At 40.8% G+C, this 22,763-nt stretch overlaps 1 protein-coding gene across 1 annotated transcript in view; it reads right to left on the reverse strand.

The window, feature by feature from the left end:
• The window catches only part of LOC148145810 (USP6 N-terminal-like protein), a 79,599-nt gene that overhangs the window by 46,747 nt on the left and 10,089 nt on the right, over positions 1-22,763 (reverse strand). Inside the window, exon 3 of the mRNA XM_087999282.1 lies at positions 11,875-11,940. Coding sequence (XP_087855408.1) covers positions 11,875-11,940 — 66 coding nt within the window. The remainder of the gene's footprint in view (positions 1-11,874; positions 11,941-22,763) is intronic.

The raw sequence follows: 22,763 nt of genomic DNA on the forward strand, positions 1-22,763 counted from the left end.
CTTTAATTTTTGCATGCAATTTTGTGTTAGCCAGAATTGAAACTAGTACAAGAAATCAGGAGTTTGCAATATTTTAGTAAAACCTCTGGAGACCTGTAAACTACTATCCTGGAATAGGAGCAATCACAATTTTTGGATCTTCGAATATTATATAAGCTTAACAAGAAATTGAAAGTGGCGACAGTATGTTTCTGTTGCATCAATTGCAATGATTACAATTATTGCAAACTTAAGACAAACATTTTCAACCAATACATAGTACTTGACCATTGCCTCTGTTAAATTTATCTGTAAAAATGTAAGTGGCTTAATGTGCAAAATTACTGACCCTCCAGATGTAGGCTGTATTGCTCATAAATGAAGAGCAATTCTTGAAATTATGGATTGAAATGGATGAAAATAAAAGGCTCCCTTGGGATAAATTTGTTGTTCAGCTGATTAATTTAAGCGGAAATTCCATGACTAGGCTGAAGTGCACTGCCCTGTATTTATTTGGTGGTTTAAACAATATTTCAGGTTTAAATATCATCGTTTTATACACAACTTTTTTTTTAAACAAAAGAAGCAGTGTACCACAGCACATCTAGTTCAATCATCCTGTTTTATGCCCGTGTCAGAGATTCATGACAAATCCAACCAGGTTTGCATATTTTAAATGTTGTAGTTGAAAGGAACAAACATATTCTCCCATGAGTCAAAAATAAGTGCGTGCACAATTAAAACAAGAACAATTTAATTAGAAGTTTTCTCTAAAAGAACTAAGCTCTGAAATACAGTCCTGCACTACTCTACCAAATACTCAACGAACTTAATACTACAGAAATTTGAAAGCACAAAATATGAACATTTATACTTAGGAAGTATCTTAAAAGTGTGCAATGCAACCTTGTATTAAGATGTTTACTTGTGCAAACAAGTTGGACACTTGCATGGCTAAATTTGTTCAAGTTCATGAGTCAATGTCCACGACTTTTTGTATTTTATTTCTGTCCAGTTGTTCATGATCTTCTCTCCAATAAAGATTTTCAAAACTTGAACCAACCTGGAAATCTTTAGTTGCGCTTTTATAAAAATAGAAACAGTTTGCCTTTTTCTCGTCTCCAGAGAGTTCTCTCGTATTTAGTGAGTTCTGAAGATTTGTAACAGAGTTCCTCGAGTTTCCTTCCTTGGTTCCTGAAGAATCTTCAGATGCAATTTATGTGACCACCTAGATTTAGTTATCTTCAGAAGACATGGTTGTTCATCACCATACTGCCGGTAATGTGAGGAGTGTCACAACTTGTCTCTGTAAAACCTTAGGGTTGTCTTTTCAGATTAAGTATATTTGTATGTTCCACCCAATCCCCATTCAGAAAAAGGTGAAGCAAAAAAAATCAACATGCTATTGAAACATAGCCTTCCCCTTATTAATTTAGAATCTTTATTTAAAAATGCTTCTGTAGTCCCACACAAAACATTTGTGTAAAGTATTTGGCTTACTAACTCAACCATTCTTCATTAATGCAAAACTTCTAAAAATGCCAGAAAAACATAGGTAAAAAGAAAACTGGGTAATTAATTTAAACACGAGAAGATCTGTGCAGTCTTATGTTTTGGTATCTGACATTATGAGGAGCCGCCACTTGATAGAGAATTATTTTGGATTACAAAAATAAACAACAACTTAAGTAAGTGGAAATGGAATTGAAGAGTGTGTGAACTTTTACTCTAAGAAAACAAAACTATCAAACTTATTTACTTATTGTAGTTTATCATACTATTTTTTCACGTGCACTCAAACTTGACTTAAAGACAGTCTTTTAATGATTCTAATGTTAAGCTCTTGGATATAGGTGCACTGTTTAGAAATTCTGAATATAAATATAAGCTTACCCATCAGCATAGATATTTTAGTCAACCTGTTCAGAGTTATTATTATACACCTCTGGAGCAGGTGGGATTTGAGCTCAGGCCATCCTGTGAAATAATCCACAGGATTTCTGAAAAACTATATCACAGAGCTGATATATAATAGATGTTTACAAAAATGTAATTGAGGCAATTCTTCTATTTTCATACTCATTTAAAAGTCACAATGACTAGGAAACAATTAGAACTTCGCATGAAAACTAGAGATGATATTATTGACAACAAGTATGTTTACTCTGAATTAACTGGAAAATTTCACGAAGATTGTGCTTTCAACTTTATATAAATTAATGTAGCATCAAGGACCCCTTGCAAAAGTAAAGTCAATGGGTATCAGAGGGCAAACTCTCCAGTAGTAGGAGTAATACCTGGCACATAGGAAGATGGTCATGGCTTTTGGAGGTTAGTCATCTCAGCTCCAGGACACCACTGCAGGAGTTCCTCAGAGTAGTGTCCTAAGCCCAACCATCTTCAGCTGCTTCATCAATGACCTTACCTTCATCGTAAAGTCAGAAGTGGGGATATTCATCAATGACTGCACAATGTTCAGCATCAGTCGTGACTTCTTGAATACTGAAGAAGTCCATACATGCAACAAGATCTGGATAACATCCAGGCTTGGACTGACAACTGGCAAGTAACATTTGCGCCACACAAATGCCAGGCTATGACCATCAGTAATAAGAGACAATCTAACCAGCACCCCTTGACATTCAATGGTGTTACCAGTGAATTGCCAGGGAACATCATGGTAAATTTTTTCTGCAACCTCGTCAAAGTCGCCACACCCTACTCATATTGTGGCAACCAGAACTGCAAACAACATCCTAAATATGGCCCAGCTAAAGTTTTATATAGTTGCAACATGGTTTGCTAACCTTTCTACTCAGTGCTCCAATAGATTAAGACAAGCATGCTGTACCTCTCCTTTTTACCTTATCCATTTGTTTTGCCACTTTCGGAGAGAATTGGCTTGCACCCAAAGTTCCTCCTACATGTCAATACTCCAAAGGGTCATGCCACTTACTGAATACTTTCATTTTGCTTTTGACCTCCCAAAATTCATCACCTCAGACTTTTCCACAATAAACTCCATCTACCATTTCTCTACGCAATTTTCCATCTCATCTAAATCCTGCTGAATCCTTTGACAACCTTCCTATCCACAAGACCAATCTTCCTGCCATCTGAAAATTTACTAATCAGACTTACATTTTCATCCAAATCATTTATATATATGCAAACAACAGAGGTCCCAGCACTGATTCTTGTGGAACAACACTGGTCACAGACAACCGGTCAGAATAATATCTCCACAACAACCCTCTGTCTTATATGACCAAGCCAATTGTGTATTCAATTTACCAACTCACTGTGGATTCTATGTGACTTAATCTTCTGGACTAGCCTACCATGAGGAATCTTGTCATATGCTTCAATAAAGTCCATGTAGACAACGTCCACTGCCCGAGCCTCAATCATCTTGATCATTTCCTCAAAAACAAATTCAATTTGTGAGATAAGACCTCCCCCACACAAAGCCATGCTGACTATCTCTAATGAGCCCATTTCTTTCCAAATGCAAGTAAATCCTGTCCCTAAAAATCTTCTCCAATAATGTCACTACCACTGATATAAAGCTCACTGGTCTATCCCTTTCGTCCTTAAACAAAGGAACAACACTGACTATCCTCCAGTCTTTTAGGGCTTGCCAGTGGCTGAACGGGATAAAACTATCTTAGTCAAGGGCCCAGTAATTTCCTCCCTTGCCTCTATCAGTATCCTAGGATAGATCCCACCTACCCCTGGAGACTTATCTACCTTAATGTTTCTCATGACACCCTTTTTAATATGGATATGTTCTGGAATATATCAACATCCCCCTGCCCAATGTTACCATCATCCATGTAGTTCTCTCTGGTGAGTACTGATGCCAAGTACTCATTAAAAGGATTTCACACACGTACTCTGGTTCCATGCATATTCCCTTTAAATTTGACTGGAACTATCCTTTCCCTTGCAACTCTCTTACTGCTAATAGACATATTAAATATCTTGGGATTCTCCTTCATCCTACTTGCCAAGCACATCTCATGGTTCCTTTTAGCCCTCCTAATTCCTTGTTTAAGTTCTTTCCTGCTTCCTTTATATTCATCAATGGCCTTGTCTGATTTCAGTTTCCTAAACTTTACATGTGCCTCTCTTCTATTTTTGACTAAACTTTCAAAATCTTTGATCTAAGTTTCTAATTCTTTCATTCGCACAAGAAAGTGCTGGTCCTGAGTTCCCTTTTCCTTTAAGATTATCTTTCATAGAAGATAGAACATAGAAGAATACAGCGCAGTACAGGCCCTTCGGCCCTCAATGTTGCGCCAATCCAAGCCCACCTAACCTACACTAGCCCACTATCCTCCATATGCCTATCCAATGCCCGCTTAAATGCCCATAATGAGGGAGAGTCCACCACTGCTACTGGCAGGGCATTCCATGAACTCACAACTCGCTGAGTAAAGAACCTACCCCTAACATCTGTCCTATACCTACCCCCCCTTAATTTAAAGCTATGCCCCCTTGTAATAGCTGACTCCATACGTGAAAAAAGATTCTCACTGTCTATCCTATCTAAACCCCTAATCATCTTATACACCTCTATCAAGTCACTCCTAAACCTTCTTTTCTCCAATGAAAACAACCCCAAGTGCCTCAGCCTTTCCTCATACGATCTTTCTGCCATACCAGGCAACATCCTGGTAAACCTCCTCTGCACCCGTTCCAGTGCCTCCACATCCTTCCTATAGTATGGCAACCAAAACTGCACACAATACTCCAGATGCGGCCGCACAAGAGTCTTATACAACTGCAACATGACCTCAGTACTCCAGAACTCAATTCCTCTACCAATAAAAGCCAGTACGCCATATGCCTTCTTCACCGCACTATTTACCTGGGTGGCAACTTTCAAAGATTTGTGTACATGGACACCAAGATCCCTCTGCTCATCCACACTACCAAGTATCCTAGCGTTAGCCCAGTACCCCATCATCTTGTTACTCTTACCAAAGTGAATCACCTCACACTTAGCTCCATTGAACTCCATTTGCCACCTTTCTGCCCAGTTCTGCAGCTTATCTATATCCTGCTGTAACCTGCCACATCCTTCCTCACTGTCTACAACTCCTCCGACTTTCGTATCATCCGCAAACTTGCTCACCCAACCTTCTAAGCCCTCCTCCAGGTCATTTATAAAAATGACAAACAGCAATGGTCCCAAAACAGATCCTTGCGGAACACCGCTAGTGACGGCACTCCAAGATGAACCTTTGCCATCAACTACTACCCTCTGTCTTCTTCCAGCCAGCCAACTCCTAATCCAAACCTCCAACTCACCCTCAATGCCATACCTCCGTATTTTTTGCAGTAGTCTACCATGGGGAACCTTATCAAAGGCCTTACTAAAATCCATATACACCACATCTACTGCTTTACCCTCGTCCACCTCCTTAGTCACCTTCTCAAAGAATTCAACAAGGTTTGTGAGGCACGACCTGCCCTTCACAAAACCATGCTGACTATCCTTGATCACATTATTCCTATCCAGATGTTCATAAATCCTATCCCTTACAATTCTCTCTAAGATTTTGCCTACAACAGAAGTGAGACTCACCGGCCTATAGTTACCAGGGTTATCCCTACTCCCCTTCTTGAACAAGGGAACCACATTTGCTAGCCTCCAATCTTCTGGCACTACTCCTGTAGACAACGAGGACATAAAAATCAAGGCCAATGGCTCTGCAATCTCCTCCCTTGCTTCCCAGAGAATCCTAGGATAAATGCCATCAGGCCCAGGGGACTTATCTATTTTCACCCTTTCCAGAATTAATTAGTCTTCTAATTTTGTCCAGATCTTTTCTATTTCGTTACCAGTTTTGCTTCCCAATTTTAGGCTTTATCCCTGCCAAGCTAATTTAAACTCTCCCCAATAGCACAAGCAAATCTTTCTGCTAGATATTTTCTAATCAACCTGTTCAGAGATGTCATGACACATCTGTATGTTACTTCTTGTCCTAAGGTTTAACTAATTCATCCTATACAGGCCCCTACTACCCCAGAACCATCCCAAAGCCTCAGGAATTTGATACCCTCCCTCCTACACCAAATCCCCAGCTACAGATTCAATCACTCAACGCTGCTATCTATGCTCATGAACACATGGCACTGGGAGTAAATCTGATATTAGTGTATCTGAGATCCTAGTTTTTTAATCTCTTTATTATCTTCATTAAGTATAGCTAAGACTGCAAAACCTGACTGTTATCAGGTATGAACTGGTTCCCTATCAATTCAGTCCTACATTCTGTGGCTTCAAAAAACTGCCAAATCCTGACTACCTTCAAACTTCTAAAAACTAAATTACATGGGGACAGCACGGTGGTTCAGTGGGTAGCACTGCTGCCTCACAGCGCCAGGGACCCAGGTTCGATTCCAGCCTCAGACGACTGTCTGTGTGGAGTTTTCACATTCTCCACGCCTGTGTGGATTTCCTCTGGATGCTCCAGTTTCCTCCCACAATCCAAAGACATGCAGGTTAGGGTGAATTGGCCATGCTAAATTGCCCATAGTGTTCAGAGATGTGTAGGTTAGGTGCATTAGTCATGGATAAATATAGGACAATAGGGTAGAAGAATTGGTCTGGGTGGGTTACTCTTCGGAGAGTCGGTATGGACTTGTTGGGCCGAATGGCCTGTATCCTCACTGTAGGAATTCCATGATTCTATTCTATGGGTCGGGAGAATACAATCAACTTTGCTAAGTTACATAGCAAATAAATTAAATTATTAAAAGAACAGTGATGCTGCATATACGTTGCAACTTGGAGATCAAAGAAAAAAGTGGACTGATTCTATTTGGTATGACAATCCCACCAGAAATTAATTAGTACTAGACTCATTCAGACAGAAATTTGGCTGTTTAAACAAAGCACATGACTGTTATCAGAAATAGTTGTTAGCATGCAAAACAAAAAGTTATGAGCCAAGTGTAAAGACATTCTTCAAATGAGTCAGTGCAAGATGTCACACTGTTAAAATGCCAAGGATAGCTTCCGTACAAAATATCATAAAATAAAATGTATTCAAACTGAATAGCTTTGACATTTTAAATGAAAGGTCGATTGTCTGCAGAACGCCTGACTATACTGCGTATAACATATTCGCCTACCCTGGTATTTCAACTTGATTTGTGGTCAATTATTCAATGAATTATAATTAACCATGGTTTTAGGTTACTAGCTTAAAGGAAGCACTAAAACAAAGGTACAAATTCAGAATTATAAATTGTTAATCACTGTGGATTTAATTAGCTTTCAAATTTATTTTGCAATGAATTTGAAGTAGACAGTCTGGATTCTCCTGGTGCTTCTTAACACACCTAATGGTTCCATGGTGGACATGCTTCATTCATATGCAGGTCCATGTGTTTTAAAATTAATGCAAACCTTAAATGATATGTTTGTCCAGTTAATGGAATCAGTTGTTACTTTCTTCTGCTTGGCAGAAACAAAACCCAACAATGATCCACAAAATCAGATTTTCTAAAATCTGCCACTCTTGGCTAATTTATTTACCTTTATGTTGGCTAAGCTTGCTTTTTCTCTTTTAATCACTTTTCAACTCAATTTTATACTTCCCTCAGGTTACCATTTGATGCACAAATGTTCTGGCCTTCATTCACTTTTTCTTCAAGGAGATTCACTTAAAATTGACTTTTGCTCTTGTACCTATTATCAAATACCTTTTCCTGTTTTTAATTTGATATTTTTCTTGCTAATGAAAATAGAGACTTTTCCCTCATATGTGTATGCTCTTCAAAGACAATTTACGAACCCGAGTAGTGTAGCTATTACCTCAAAGTAAATCTTCAATGCTTGTTGAATTCTACTATCTGAAACTGCAGTCTGATAGTTTCTTCATATACTGCATCATAGCCCAAGTCTAAGCTATTGGGTTGTAAAAAGAAGCCTGCGGGAAACAGTCAAATTAAAGCTGTGAAGGTGATGAACTGGATCTTCAAACTGAAAATCTGAAGTACTACGGCACATAGGATTTCAGAAAACAGGTAACAATGCAGTTCCGACACAAATTATATATCATGCATGATTCTTGCTGGTTGCTGATATGACAAGTAATCAAACAATAAGACATACCATACATAATTTTTTGTTTAAAATATAAAGTGACTAGCACTTTCATTTCCGATTGTTGCCATTAAACATCTATTGGAAATGCACGTGAACGTTAGAACTGGCATGCTTGATTGTTATGTTCCTTGGTGCTTACCAGGGTTAAAAAGCTTTTTATCACTCATTCTAAGAAAATGTGTTAACTATAGAATCACCTTGACAAGGTGCCATAACGTAAGCCATAAGGTGCTGTAACAAGAGCCAATCAAATGGAAGTGGCAGGAAATCTTTGGCATTGCTTCTGGAAACAGTTCATATTCCATTCTCAGAGCCTGTCAGATATGCCTAACGTCAGAACTGATAGTGGCAAAAAGTCTGGCAAAAGTTGACAGGCTGTCAAACCATGAACTTAAAAAAAACTCCAAGTTCTGGATAAAGTAAAAGGATGAAAATTATAAGATGGCAAGTTGTCCTATTTAATTAAAGAACTGAAGTCATGGTGTCTGCAGTTATTTGAAGTGAAGGACATGAATTATTCCCAAATTAAGAAATAATTTGGAAATAAAAATGGAATTAATTTGCATTTCTTTCCAGGAAGAATTGTATGTGGCAGAATGCATTGGAAATGAGGGGAACTTAGTGAGATTCAGTTCAGGCACAGACAAGGCTGGTTGATGTTTAGAAAAGCAGCTTGGAGACTGTGTCAGCTTTGGGTCTTGTATAACTGTAGTTTCTTAAGAAGTTGGTGATAAAGCTAGATCTATACTTAATGTAGAGTAAATGCTAGATCCAGCATCCATGACACATTCACTTCCAGACGATTCATTACCTAACTAGGTAACATCTTCAGTGGACTTTATGCAAAGCAATGCTGAAACTTCCTGCTTTCTATTTATATGTTTGGGTTTCTTTGGGTTGGTGATGTCATTTCCTTTGGTGATGTTATTTCCTGTGGTGAAGTCATCTTCCTGTTCCTTTTCTCAGAGGGTGGTAGATGGGGTTTAACTCGATGTGTTTATTGATAGAGTTCTGGTTGGAATGCCATGCTTCTAGGAATTCTCGTGACCTTTCAGCTCAGTGACCAAACCTACATCCAAAATCTCAACCTGAGCTACAAATTCTTCTCAAAACTCACTAAATCCATGACAGTTTTGCTACTGGGAACTGGCATTCAACACAAGATAAAGTTGGCAAAAATCAAAACAACTGGAAGATTTCTTCAGCTGGAAGCTAAAAGAAGAAATCTACCAGAGTTCTCTCAGTGAAAGACAAGTCATATTGTTTTATAGGGGCTTTGCAAGTAATCAGCACGGTTGCAGGTTGAAATCACAGCAGTGCGCTATTGGAAACCAAAGATGTTTCTGATATTTTAAGTCACTATATAAATGACAGAAAGAGAGGCCCATACTTCAGTTATGGAATCCACAGTCATGATTTTTGTTTTTAAAAATGTATTTTCATTTAGCCAAATACTAAATATAAGGGGCCCATGAAATATTACACATTAGGGATCAGCTGGAACATTGAAATGAAACCAAATTAAATTCAAGACAGTTGTGATATATCTTTAGTATTGTTCAAAAAAAGAAATGTACAAACCCTTAAAAGACTTTAGAAAGTAAGAAAACATTTGGGGGTAGGTAAACTAAATTGTGTAATTGAGCTTAAAGCACAAGTCTTTGTAAGTATTTTGTTGAGCTCGCTTTAGTTAATATCTTTTCCTGTGCATTAAATTTATTTTTGTTTAAAAATGTGAAATCTTGTGACTTAATTTACTGATAGCTTCGGATTTCTTCATTTATGCATTGACAGTCCCTAACATATCGTAACAATACAAAAATACCATACACAATTCAGTCAGTGACGAAGAAATCTTATGAGAAATGTTGTAACTTTGCTTTTAAAAAATCAAATTCTTTCTTTCCCCCCAACAACTTTCTTTTTGAAAATATATGATCTATGGATAGCAGAAGCTCATCAGCACATTACTCAGGGGCCATTTAATTCTGGTCTAGGCATATATTCCTATAAGTAACCATCATTGTTAACTTCCATCCTTGTTTAATATTCATTCACAGTGAGGAATTATTTTAATATTGAATTACTTTATACTATAGAAGTTAGTACTCGGTGAACATTGTAATAGTCAGGGGACAGTCCCTGTACTACATTTGAGTCCCACTACCAAATGCTACAGTTGACTGTTCCAAAATATTAGATATGCTCAATACTTCCAAGAAACAAGAGTTGACTAACTGGGAAATTTCCAATTGGTCACTCAAAATAGTTCAGGGGTCACAGTTAGTTGATTACATTGACAACTAAGCCAAAAATAAGATCCATGCATTAAAGAATTATTAAGCTGTACTGCTGAATAGGCAACTGAATTACATTAAGTCTGTGTAATTGGGGTCTCAGTGAGGAGTTAAAATAAGTTGCATGTCTCTGTGCTGTTAGAATTCAGGACAAAGTTTGAGGAGTTAGTAGGCAGTTAAGTCCTGTACACTGTGGAGGCTCAGAAGAAGTTATGTGCTACTTATATTTCATTGCAGCCTTGAGCAAAGGTGAAGAAAACTCCCAAACAGTATTTGTGTTGTGCAACTGAGCCAGATGAAAGCTCAAGAAACAAACTGAAGTGGTACTGATTTGTTGAAACTTGCTGTTTGTAGAAATCTGGAGGAGTGCCTGAGAGAAATTGCTGAAGTTCAGATTGTAAGAATCCAGCAAAGTGTAGTCCCAAGAAATAAAGGTGAAGCACCCGACTGTGTACAGTCAGTCATTCAGGCAGGCCACAATGATGGAGCAGCAGAGAGAATTTCTAGGCCAAGCTACCAAAAAAAATTGGAATCCCTTGTGAAATTTTAATGAGATTTGACGGAGTACAGTATAACATTGGTGGGAGGCCGACGAAAAATGTGTTGGACCTGCTTTGATCACAATTGCTGTTTGATGTGTTCTGTGGGGTGTTCAATTATTATTTGTCAGTTACCAATATTTGCCTCATATTAAGTTTGGGATGTTAGAATACAAGTTATACCTTTCTTTGCAGAGTCTTTTTTTGTCACTAACATTTACAGCTTTGTTTGAATAAGTATATTTGCAACAAGTTTGTTATTTAGTATTGTCTGAAGAAACCTGGCTAAATTGTTTCTAATACTGAATCAGACACTTGAAAACCAAGGTAATAGGGCTTTTCACTACATTTGTTAAATTTAAAATTTGTCGTGACCAGTGGAGGAGGGGGATCAAGAAGAAAACCTCGCACCTTGATCATAACAATATCTTCAAGAAGGAATAACTCAAGGACATTTGCACTGGCAATTCTGATCAATATTCCCATCTTTTACCAAAAGATCCTTGTAAGATTTTTTAACTTGGAAAACCTAGGACAGTGTGACTCAGTCCAATATTCCACTGAGACAATCTGTAATTTCCTCAAGCTTACTTGCCCATATAATTTTTAAATTATTGGGAAATGCATTAAGAAAAACTGTAGAAGGTTTGCATTTAGCAAAAAACTCAAATGTCAGCTGTATTTACACATAATAAAGTATTGTTAGATGATGTGGTGACTATAATTCAAATGCCCACAGAACATCATCCAAAAGAGACAGAATGTGTGAACAATTCAATTTTCAATACAATTCCTGGTTTGAGAGAGTCTCACATCCACAATTATGTAGACCAAGTATAAACTGGCTGCAACATTAATGCCATTTAAATAAATACTGTACATACCACAGTTAAATAAAGATGCCCCATCCACATCCCACCAGCCCCATACTTACGCGGTCCAGAAAACACTGGAAGAACCACTTCATAGTATACAAAGTTGTAAACACATCCTGGGAATCCTGTTTTGTTAAAAAAAATAAACCATTAAACCATCTTAAATTATTCCATCACTTTTCATAAACAAGAAAGACATTACTTGCATATGTCATAAAGTCCTCTAACTTTAAAAGAAAATCAATGAATCTATTCCATTACCCCACTCAATTATGAGTGAACACAGTCCCTTACCATTTACACGTATTATTGTTCTGAATCAGGAAATAGTCTCAAAAAAGTAGTTAAGATTGGATCAAAGTTTGTCACCTTTAATTAAATGAGAAATTATTCAGAAAAACATGGAACAAAATGAGAGAGAAATTCCACATCTGTTTCTACATCCTCACTTTCCTTCCAATGGGAAAATTAGTTCCGTCGTACTTGGCAAGCTGCCTGTTAATTGCCATTAATCCATATTCTGCTGATACTGGAGTGTTTGCATCAGGACTCCATTTCCAGAAAGATCCAAACTTTTGGTTGGATCAATTTCTTACAGTGAACATCCAAGTAAATAACTTGGATAAGACCATAAGGCATAGGAGTGGATGGAAGGCCATTTGGCCCATCAAGTCCACTCCGCCATTCAATCATGGCTGATGGGCACTTCAACACCACTCACCCGCACTCTCCCTGTATCCTTAATTCCTTGCAAGATTAAGAATTTATCAATCTCTGCCTTGAAGGCATTTAACGTCCCGGCTTCCACTGCACCCAATGGCAACGAATTCCACAGGCCCACCACTATCTGGCTGAAACAATGTCTCCTCATTTCTGTTCTAAATTGACTCCCTCTAATTCTAAGGCTGTGCCCACAGGTCCTGGTATCCCCGCCTGATGGAAACAATTTCCCGGCATCCACCCTTTCCAAACCATGCATTATCTGTTAAGTTTCTATTAGATCTCCCCATAACCTTCCAATGAATACAATCCCAGGATCCTCAGCCGCTCATCGTATGTGAGGTCTACCATTCCAGGGATCAGAGCTTAAAAATGTGTTGCTGGAAAAGCGCAGGTCAGGCAGCATCCAAGGAGAAGGAGAATCTTCCTGAAGAAGGGCTTATGCCTGAAACGTCGATTATCCTTCTCCTTGGATGCTGCCTGACCTGCTGCACTTTTCCAGCAACACATTTTTAAGCTCTGATCTCCAGCATCTGCAGACCTCACTTTCTCCCATTCCAGGGATCATCCATGTGAACCTCTGCTGGACACGCTCCAGTGCCAGTATGTCCTTCCTGAGGTGTGGGGCCCAAAACTGGACACAGTATTGTAAATGGGGCCTAACCAGAGCTCTATAAAGTCTCAGTAGCACATCACTGCTTTTGCATTGCAAGCCTCTTGAGATAAATGACAACATTACATTTGCTTCTTTAACCACGGACTCAACCAGCAAGTCAACCTTTAGAAAATCCTGTACTAGCACTCCCAGATCCCTTTGTATTTATTGATTTTCTCATCATTTATAAAATAATCTATGCCCGTGTTCTAGAAAGTGTTTTGCAAAAGCTGGCTATTAAAGAGTTAGTTGACAATAACCAATGTTATATTTGAAAAGTAACTTTAGCATCACTGCAAAGTGAATTCTAGTTTGGCATGATGCTAAAATTGCACCTCAACTCTCAATGGTAATTAGATGCCAATGCTGCCAACTTCAAAATTTAGCCATTGGCAGAGAAGTTTAGGTGCGCAGGCTTTCTTTCTGGGCAGGATTTTTGCAGGTACTTGAAAAGGAACTTAGCAATGCCTAGTTAGAAAGTAAAATGTCGTTAACAATTCAAGAGTGGCTGCTGCAATATAAATACAGCATAACAAGTCTTAAACCGAGGGAAGAGAACTACAGTAAAGTATATAGGAGAAAGTGAGGACTGCAGATGCTGGAGATCAGAGCTGAAAAATGTGTTGCTGGAAAAGCGCAGCAGGTCAGGTAGCAGGAGAATCGAAGTTTCGGGCATAAGCCCTTCTTCAGGAATGAGGAAGGTGTGCCAAACAGGCTAAGATAAAAGGTAGGGAGGAGGGACATTGGGAATGCGATAGGTGATAGGCCAGAGAAGAGGTGGGGGCGGAGAGGTCGGGAAGAAGATTGCAGGTCAAGAAGGCGGTGCTGAGTTCGAGGGTTGGGACTGAGATAAGGTGGGGGGAGGGGAAATGAGGAAGCTGGAGAAATCTGCATTCATCCCTTTTGGTTGGAGGGTTCCTAGGTAGAAGATGAGGCGCTCTTCCTCCAGGTGTCGTGTTGCCATGGTCTGGCGATGGAGGAGGCCAAGGACCTGCATGTCCTTGGCGGAGTGGGAGGGGGAGTTAAAGTGCTCAGCCACGGGGCGGTTGGGTTGGTTGGTGCGGGTGTCCCAGAGGTGTTCTCTGAAACGTTCCACAAGTAGGCGGCCTGTCTCCCCAATGTAGAGGACGCCACATCGGGTGCAGCGGATGCAGTAAGTGATGTGTGTGGAGATACAGGTGAATTTGTGATGGATATGGAAGGATCCCTTGGGGCCTTGGAGGGAAGTGAGGGGGGTGGTGTGGGTGCAAGTTTTGCATTTCTTGCGGTTGTAGGGGAAGGTGCCGGGAGTGGAGGTTGGGTTGGTGAAGATAAGGAGTTGGGGGCCGGGGAAGCGAAAATCATGGAGGAGGTAGAGGGCGTGGGTGGTGTCCCGAACGTAGGTGGGGAGTTCTTGGACTAAGGGGGACAGGACCGTGTCGAGGTATGCAGAGATGAGTTCGGTAGGGCAGGAGCAGGCTGAGACAATGGGTCGGCCGGGGCAGTCGGGGTTTGTGGATTTTGGGCAGGAGGCAGAAACGGGCGGTGCGGGGTTGTGGGGCTATGAGGTTGGAATAAAGTATATGTCTTATAATGTGTTTCTTCCCAGGCATCATCCGTCAGTTCTTTTAAAAAAAATTTGAAATCAGAGATAATTGGGTGGAACTGAGAAATAAGAAAGGGATGATAACCTTATTGGGATTGTATTATAGACCCACTAATAGTCAGAGGGAAATTGAGAAACAAACTTATAAGGATATCTCAGCTATCTGTAAGAATAATATGGTAGTTATGGTAGGGGATTTTAACTTTCCAAACATTGACTGGGACTGCCATAGTGTTAAGGGTTTAGATGGAGAGGAATTTCTTAAATGTACACAAGAAAACTTTCTGATTCAGTATGTGGATGTACCTACTAGAGAAGGTGCAAAACTTGACCTACTCTTGGGAAATAAGGCAGGGCAGGTGACGGAGGTGTCAGTGGGGGAACACTTTGGGGCCAGCGACCATAATTCTATTAGATTTAAAATAATGATGGAAAAGGATAGAACAGACCTAAAAGTTCAAGTTCTAAATTGGATAAAGGCCAATTTTGACGGTATTAGGCAAGAACTTTCAAAAGCTGATTGGGGGCAGATATTCGCAGGTAAAGGGACTGCTGCAAAATGGGAAGCCTTCAGAAATTAGATAACGACAATCCAGAGAAAGTATATTCCTGTCAGGATGAAAGGAAAGGCTGGTAGGTAGAGGGAATGCTGAATGATTAAAGAAACTGAGGGTTTGGTTAAGAAAAAGAAGGAAGCATATGTAAGGTATAGACAGGATAGATCAAGTGAATTCTTAGAGTATAAAGAAAGTAGGAGTATACTTAAGAGGGAAATCAGGAGGGCAAAAAGGGGACATGAGATAGCTTTGGCAAATAGAATTAAGGAGAATCCAAAGAGTTTTTACAAATACTTTAAGGACAAAAGGGTAATTAGGGAGAGAATAGGGCTCCTCAAAGATCAGCAAGGCGGCCTTTGTGTGGAGCTGCACAGAATGGGGGAGATACTAAATGAGTATTTTGCATCAGTATTTACTTGGAAAAGGATATGCAGGGAAATAGATGGGGACATCTTGCAAAATGTCCAGATTACAGAGGAGGAAGTGCTGGATGTCCTGAAACGGGTAAAGGTGGATAAATCCCCAGGAACTGATCAGGTGTACCCTAGAACTCTGTCGGAAGCTAAAGAAATGATTGCTGGGCCTCTTGCGGAGATATTTGTATCATCGATAGTCACAGGTGAGGTGCCAGAAGAGGTGAGGTGCCAGAAGACTGGAGGTTGACTAACGTTTTGCCACTGTTTAAGAAAAGTGGTAAGGACAAGCTAGAGAACTATAGACCGGTGAGCCTGACATCAGAGGTGGGCAAGTTGTTGAAGGGAATCCTGAGGGACAGGATGTACATGTATTTGGAAAGGCAAGGACTGATTAGGGATAGTCAACATGGTTTTGTCCGTGGGAAATCATGTCTCACAAACGTGACTGAGTTTTTTGAAGAAGTATCAAAGAGGATTGATGAGGCCAGAGCAGAAGATGTGATCTATATGGACTTCAGTAAGGTGTTCGACAAGGTTCCCCATGGGAGACTGATTAGCAAGGTTCGATCTCATGGAATACAGGGAGAACTAGCCATTTGGATACAGAACTGGCTCAAAGGTAGAAGACAGAGGGTGGTGATGGAGGGTTGTTTTTCAGACTGGAGGCCTGTGACCAGTGGAGTGCCACAAGGATCGGTGCTGAGTCCTCTACTTCTTGTCATTTGCATAAGTGATTTGGAGCATAAGAGGTACAGTTAGTAAGTTTGCAGATGACACCAAAATTGGAAGTGTAGTGGACAGCGAAGAGGGTTACCTCAGATTACAACAGGATCTTGACCAAATAGGCCAATGGGCTGAGAAGTGGCAGATGGAGTTTAATTCAGATAAATGCGAGGTGCTGCACTTTGGGAAAGCAAATCTTAGCAGGACTTATACACTTAATGGTAAGGTCCTAGGGAGTGTTGCTGAACCAAAGAGACCTTGGAGTGCAGGTTCATAGCTCCTTGAAAGTGGAATTGCAGGTAGAAGTATGCTTTCCTTTATTGGTCAGAGTATTGAGTACAGGAGTTGGGAGGTCATTTCGCAGCTGTACAGGACATTGGTTAGGCCATTGTTGGAATATTGCATACAATGCTGGTTTCCTTCCTATCAGAAAGATGTTGTGAAACTTGAAAGGGTTCAGAAAAGATTTACAAGGATGTTTCCACGGTTGGAGGATTTAGGATAGGGAGAGACTTTACAGGCTGGGGCTGTTTTCCCTGGAGCGTTGGAGACTAAGGGGTGACCTTATAGAGGTTTACAAAATTATGAGGGGCATGGATAGAGTAAATAGGCAAAGTCTTTTCCCTGGGGTCAGGGAGTCCAGAACTAGAGAGCATAGGTTTAGAATGAGGGGGGAAAGATATGAAAGAGACCTACAGGGCAACATTTTCACACAGAGAGTGGTACGTGTATGGAATGAACTGCCAGAGGAACTGCCAGAGGCTAGTACAATTGCAACATTTAAAAAGGCATTTGGATGGGTATATGAATAGGAAGGGTTTGGAGGGATATGGGCTGGGTGCTGGCAGGTGGGACTCGATTGGGTTGGACTAAAGGGTCTGTTTCCATGCTGTACATCTCTATGGCTCTACAATATATTAAAACAATGAGGCAGTCTTTTAGTCTGGGATAAGTTAAGCTAGGACAGAATCTAATGTTACAATCCAAATTCTAAAAGTGAACATCAGACAAAAAAAAGGAAAGATCTGCAGATGCTGGGAATCTGAAACTAAAACAGACATTGCTGGAAGATCTCAACAGGTCTGGCAGCATCCGTGGAGAGAAAGCAAAGTTAACATTTTGGGTTCAGTGACCCTTCTCAGTTCTGAAGGAGGGTCACTGGACCCAAATATTAACTCTGCTTTCTCTCCATGAATGCTGCCAGACCTGCTGAGATTTTCCAGCAATTTCTGCTTTTGTCTAAAAATGATCATTATTTTACTGTGAATTACAAGACGTCAATTCACAGACTGTTCTTATTTAAAGATATCAGACTATTTTTCCCCTTGTATCAACCTGGAGCAATCCACTGCAAAATGAATAACCTTTCATGAACATGTTACTTTGCAAAAATCCTATTCATGATCACATACAATATTTTTAAAAATGGAAGTAACATTTCAGAAAAAAAAACAATAAAAATATTGCTTAAAAGAGAGATATGTTGCTGATCTCTCATCAGCACAAAGGCAAAAACAACAAACTTCAAATGATCATAGCAATTTATACTCTAGGTGAAAAGGGTGCTGACTGGCTATGAAGTCAATGCTGATCGACTGAGGCATTGTCCAAGAAAGAAATAAAGTACTGTATGCTTTTCATGATTCCAACTAATTCACAAAAGGTTTGGATATATTCCTTATGAATGTGTCGTAACAGGAAGAGCCAGACATATTCAACTAGCCCACGTTTGTAAAACCCCAAAACATTTTAAAGTATTCGTTTAAGGGGGAATTTGGCTATTGCTGGCTACACTGGCATTTATTGCCGATTCCTACTTGATCTGGAGAACCTAATGGGGAGCTTCCATCTTGGATAGCTACAGACCTTGGAGTGTAGGTTCATGCATAGTGCTGTTTAAAAGTGACTTCTAGGGTTTTCATCTGGAAGGAATAGCGATATATTGCCAGTTCAGAATGGTTCAGAACGGTTTGAATGGTAACGATGCTGAAGAATGGTTCGGAATGGTAAACGACAGTTCAGAATGGTAAAGAAATGTAAAGAATGGTTAGGAATGGTTCAGAATGGTCAAGAATGGTTCGGAATGGTCAAGAATGGTATGGATTGGTTCAGAATGGTAACGTTGGTAAATGACGGTTCGGAATGGTAAAGAAATAAAAAGAATGGTTCAGAATGGTAAAGAACACTTCGGAATAGTAAACAACTGTTCAGAATGGTAAACAAATATAAAGAACGGTTCGGAATGGTAAAAAATGGTTCAGAATAGCAAAGAATGCTCCAGAATGGTTCGGAATGATAAAGAATGGTAAAGAAATGTAAAGAATGGTGTGGAATGGTTCGGAATGGTGTGGAATGGTTCGGAATGGTGTGGAATGGTTCGGAATGGTGTGGAATGGTTCGGAATGGTAAAGAACGGTTCGGAATGGGAAAGAACAGTTCGGAATGGGAAAGAACAGTTCGGAATGGGAAAGAACAGTTCGGAATGGGAAAGAACAGTTCGGAATCGGAAAGAACGGTTCGGAATGGGAAAGAACGGTTCGGAATGGGAAAGAACGGTTCGGAATGGGAAAGAACGGTTCGGAATGGGAAAGAACGGTTCGGAATGGTTAGGAATGGTTTGAATGGTTAAGAATGTTTCGGAATGGGGAAGAATAGTTGGGAATAGTAATAAAACAGTTCGGAATGGTTCAGAATGGTAAAGAACAGCAAAGAACGGTTCAGAATGGGAAAGAACAGTTTAGAATGGGAAAGAACGGTTTGGAATGATTCGGAATGGTTCAATATGGTTCGGAATTGTAAAGAATGGTTTGGAATAGTTCAGAATGGAATAGAATTTATTGTCATGTGTACCAAGGCACAGTGAAAAGCTTTGTCTTGTGAGCAACGTAGGCAGATCACAGAGTTAAGTAGCACAGATAAGCAAATAATAGATAAGCAGTGGCAAAAAAAAACCAAAACACAGGTACAGGCAAATGTTAAGAGTTTGAGAGTCCATTCAGTATTCTAACAACAGTAGGGTAGAAACGGTTTTGAAACTGGCTGGTGCATGTGTTCAGGCTGCTGTACCTTCTCCCCGATGGTAGAGGTTGTAGAAAAACATTGCTAGGGTGGGATGGATCTTTGAGAATGCTGACGGCTTTTCCTTTTCAACGGGCCTGGTAGATAGGAGGTTGGCCTTTGTGATGGTCCAGGCCAAGTTCACCACTCTCTGCACCCTTCTCCGATCTTGAATGGTACAGTTGCCATACCAGGTAGTGATACATCCAGACAGAAAGCTCTCGATGGCGCACCTATAAAAATTGGTAAGGGTATTCGTCGTCATGCCAAATTTCCTCAGCTGCTTGAGGAAGAGGAGACATTGTTGGGCCTTTGTAACCAGTGCATCCAAATGAAGAGTCCAAGAAAGCTTGTTGTGGATGACCATTCCCAGGAGCTTGACACTCTCCATTCATTCCACCTCTGTGCTGTTAATGTGTGTGTGTGGGGGGGCATGGGTAACATCCCGCCAAAAGTCAATAATGAGTTCCTTGGTTTTTCTGGCTTTGAGAGCGAGGTTGTTCTCAGTGCACCATTTTTCCAGGTCTTCCACCTCCCATCTGTAGTCTGTTTCGTTGCCACCTGAGATTCGACTGACTATGGTGGTGTCATCAGCGAACTTGTAAATGGCATTAGTCTGGTATTTGGTGATGCAGTCATGGGTATACAGAGAGTACAGTAAAGGGCTGAGTACGCACCACTAGGGGGGTCCAGTGTTGAGTGTTAGTGAGGATGAAATATAGTCCCCAATCATTTAACTGTGGCCTGTGGGTCAGGAAACTGAGGATCCAGTTGCAGAGAGTGGGGCTTAGTCTGAGATCACTAAGTTTAGTAATCAGTCTCAAGAGGAGAATAGTGTTGAAGGTTAAACTGTAGTCAATGAGTACAATTCTTACATTGTTGTCCTTGGTTCCTGGGAGGAGTGAAGGGCAAGTGATAAGGCATCTGACATGGATCTGTTGGTCCGATAGGCAAATTGGACTGGGTAAAGAGTACATAGAATATAGAACATAGAAAAGTACAGCACAGAACAGGCCCTTTGGCTCACGATGTTGTGCCAAGATTTAATCCTAACGTAAAATATAATAACTTAACCTATGCATCCCTCAACTCACTGCTATCCATGTGCACGTCCAGCAGTCACTTAAATGTCCCCAATGACTCTGCTTCCACCACCACAGCTGGCACCACATTCCATGCATTCACAACTCTCTGCATAAAGAACCTACCTCTGAATTTTCCTTTCTACCTTCCTCTTAATACCTCCAAACTATGACTCCTCATACCAGTCATCCTGCCCTCGGGAAAAGTCTCTGGCTGTTGACTCTATCTATTCCACTCATTATCGTGTATACCTCAATCAGGTCTTCTCTCTTCCACCTTCTCTCCAGTGAGAAAAGTCTGAGCTTATTCAACCTTTCTTCATAAGGTAAGCCCTCCAGTGAAGGCAGCATCCTGGTAAACCTTCTTTGCACCCTCTCCAAAGCCTCTGTATCTTTCCTATAGTAGGGCGACCAGAACTGGACACAATATTCCAAGTGTTGTCTCACCAGGGACTTGTAGAGCTGTAGCAAAACCTCACGGCTCAAACTCTATTCCCCTGCTAATGAAAGCCAAAACACCACATGCTTTTTTTTAAAAACAACCCTGTCTACTTGGGTGGCAACTTTGAGGGATGTATGTACCTGCACACCCAGATCCCTCTGTTCCTCCACACTGCCAAGAATCCTGTCTTTAATCCTATATTCAGCATTCGAGTTCAACCTTCCAGAAAGCATCACTTTGCATTTATCCAGGTTGAACTCCATCTGCCCTGTCTATGTCGCACTGCAGCCTGCAGTAGTCCTCGATACTATCTACGGCACCTCCACCTGCAAATTTACTCACCCACCCCTCACCCTCCTCTTCCAAGTCATTTATAAAAACTACAAAGAGCAGATGCCAAAGAACAGAGCCCTCTGGGACCCCACTGAACACTGACCTCCAGGCAGAATACTTTCTAACTACAACCGCTCTCTGCCTTCTGTCAGCCAGCCAATTCTGAATCCAGATAGCCAAATCTCCCTGTATCCCATACTTCCTGACTTTATGAATGAGCCAATCATGGGGAACCTTATAAAAAGTAGTGGTGAGGCTGGAGTTGATTAATGCCACGACCAACCTTTCATCGCACTTCATGACCACCGAAGTTAGGGCCACTGGACGGTAATCATTCGGACATGCTGCATGAGCCTTCTTATGCACAGGGATGATGTTGGCCCTCTTGAAACAGGCAGGGACAGTGGTCTGCTGCAGGTAGAGGTTGAAGATGTCCGAGAAGACCTCTGCTAATTGATCTGTGCATGTCTGAGTGCACAGCCTGGTACTCCGTCTGGTCCCATCGCTTTCCTTAGATTCACACATAGAAAAACTGATCTGACCTCCGATGCAGTGACTGTTGGGATAGGTTCGTCAGGACTTGTCGAAATAGGTGTTACCTCTCCGCCGAAGTTCTGCTCAAAGCGAGCATAAAAGGCATTGAGACGATCTGGGAGGTATGTGTCATCATCTGCTATCTTGCACTGTCTCTTTTTAAGAGCCTGTGATGTCATTTTGTCCTTGCCATAGTTGTCGGGTGTCTGTCTGGGTCTCTAGGTTGGGTTGGTATTGATCCTTGGCTGTCTTAATGGCTCTGCAAAGGTCATACTTGGATTCCTTACATTTGAGTGCATCGCCTGATCTGAAGGCCTCACGTCTGGTTTTTAGCAGATTCTGCATGTCCCAATTCATCCAGGGTTTTCTGTTGGGGAACACCCAGACTGACTTCTTCGGTACGCAGTCTTCCACACACTTGCTGATAAAGTCTGTGATGGTGGTGGTGTACAGCCAGAGGGGTCTCAGAATGTTACTGCGGTGCATTCTGTAAATGATGTACACTGCTGCTATTGGAGGTTGATAGTACTGGAACTGAATGCTGAAGGTGGGGGTTGGGTGCCAGCAACTTGCAAGCAACTTTGCCCTGGCTGGTATCAAATTTGATTCGATTTGGACCTGCACTCAACCAGGCAAGTGGGGAGCATTTTTGACTTGCAGATGGTGAACAGGCAACCTGAAGACAGAAGGACTCATGACAGAATTCATAACCTCTGACCGACTTTAATAGCCACAGTACTTAAATGGATGGTCCAGTCTAGTTTCTGGTCAATGGTAACCCCCTCTATGTTGATAGTGGGAGATTCAGCGATGGTCATGTCATTGAGTGTCATGGGCAATGGTT

Source organism: Chiloscyllium plagiosum, unplaced genomic scaffold (assembly GCF_037043375.1).
Source record: "Chiloscyllium plagiosum isolate Xiang-an unplaced genomic scaffold, Cpla_swu_hap1 HiC_scaffold_23, whole genome shotgun sequence".
Lineage (NCBI taxonomy): Eukaryota > Metazoa > Chordata > Chondrichthyes > Orectolobiformes > Hemiscylliidae > Chiloscyllium > Chiloscyllium plagiosum.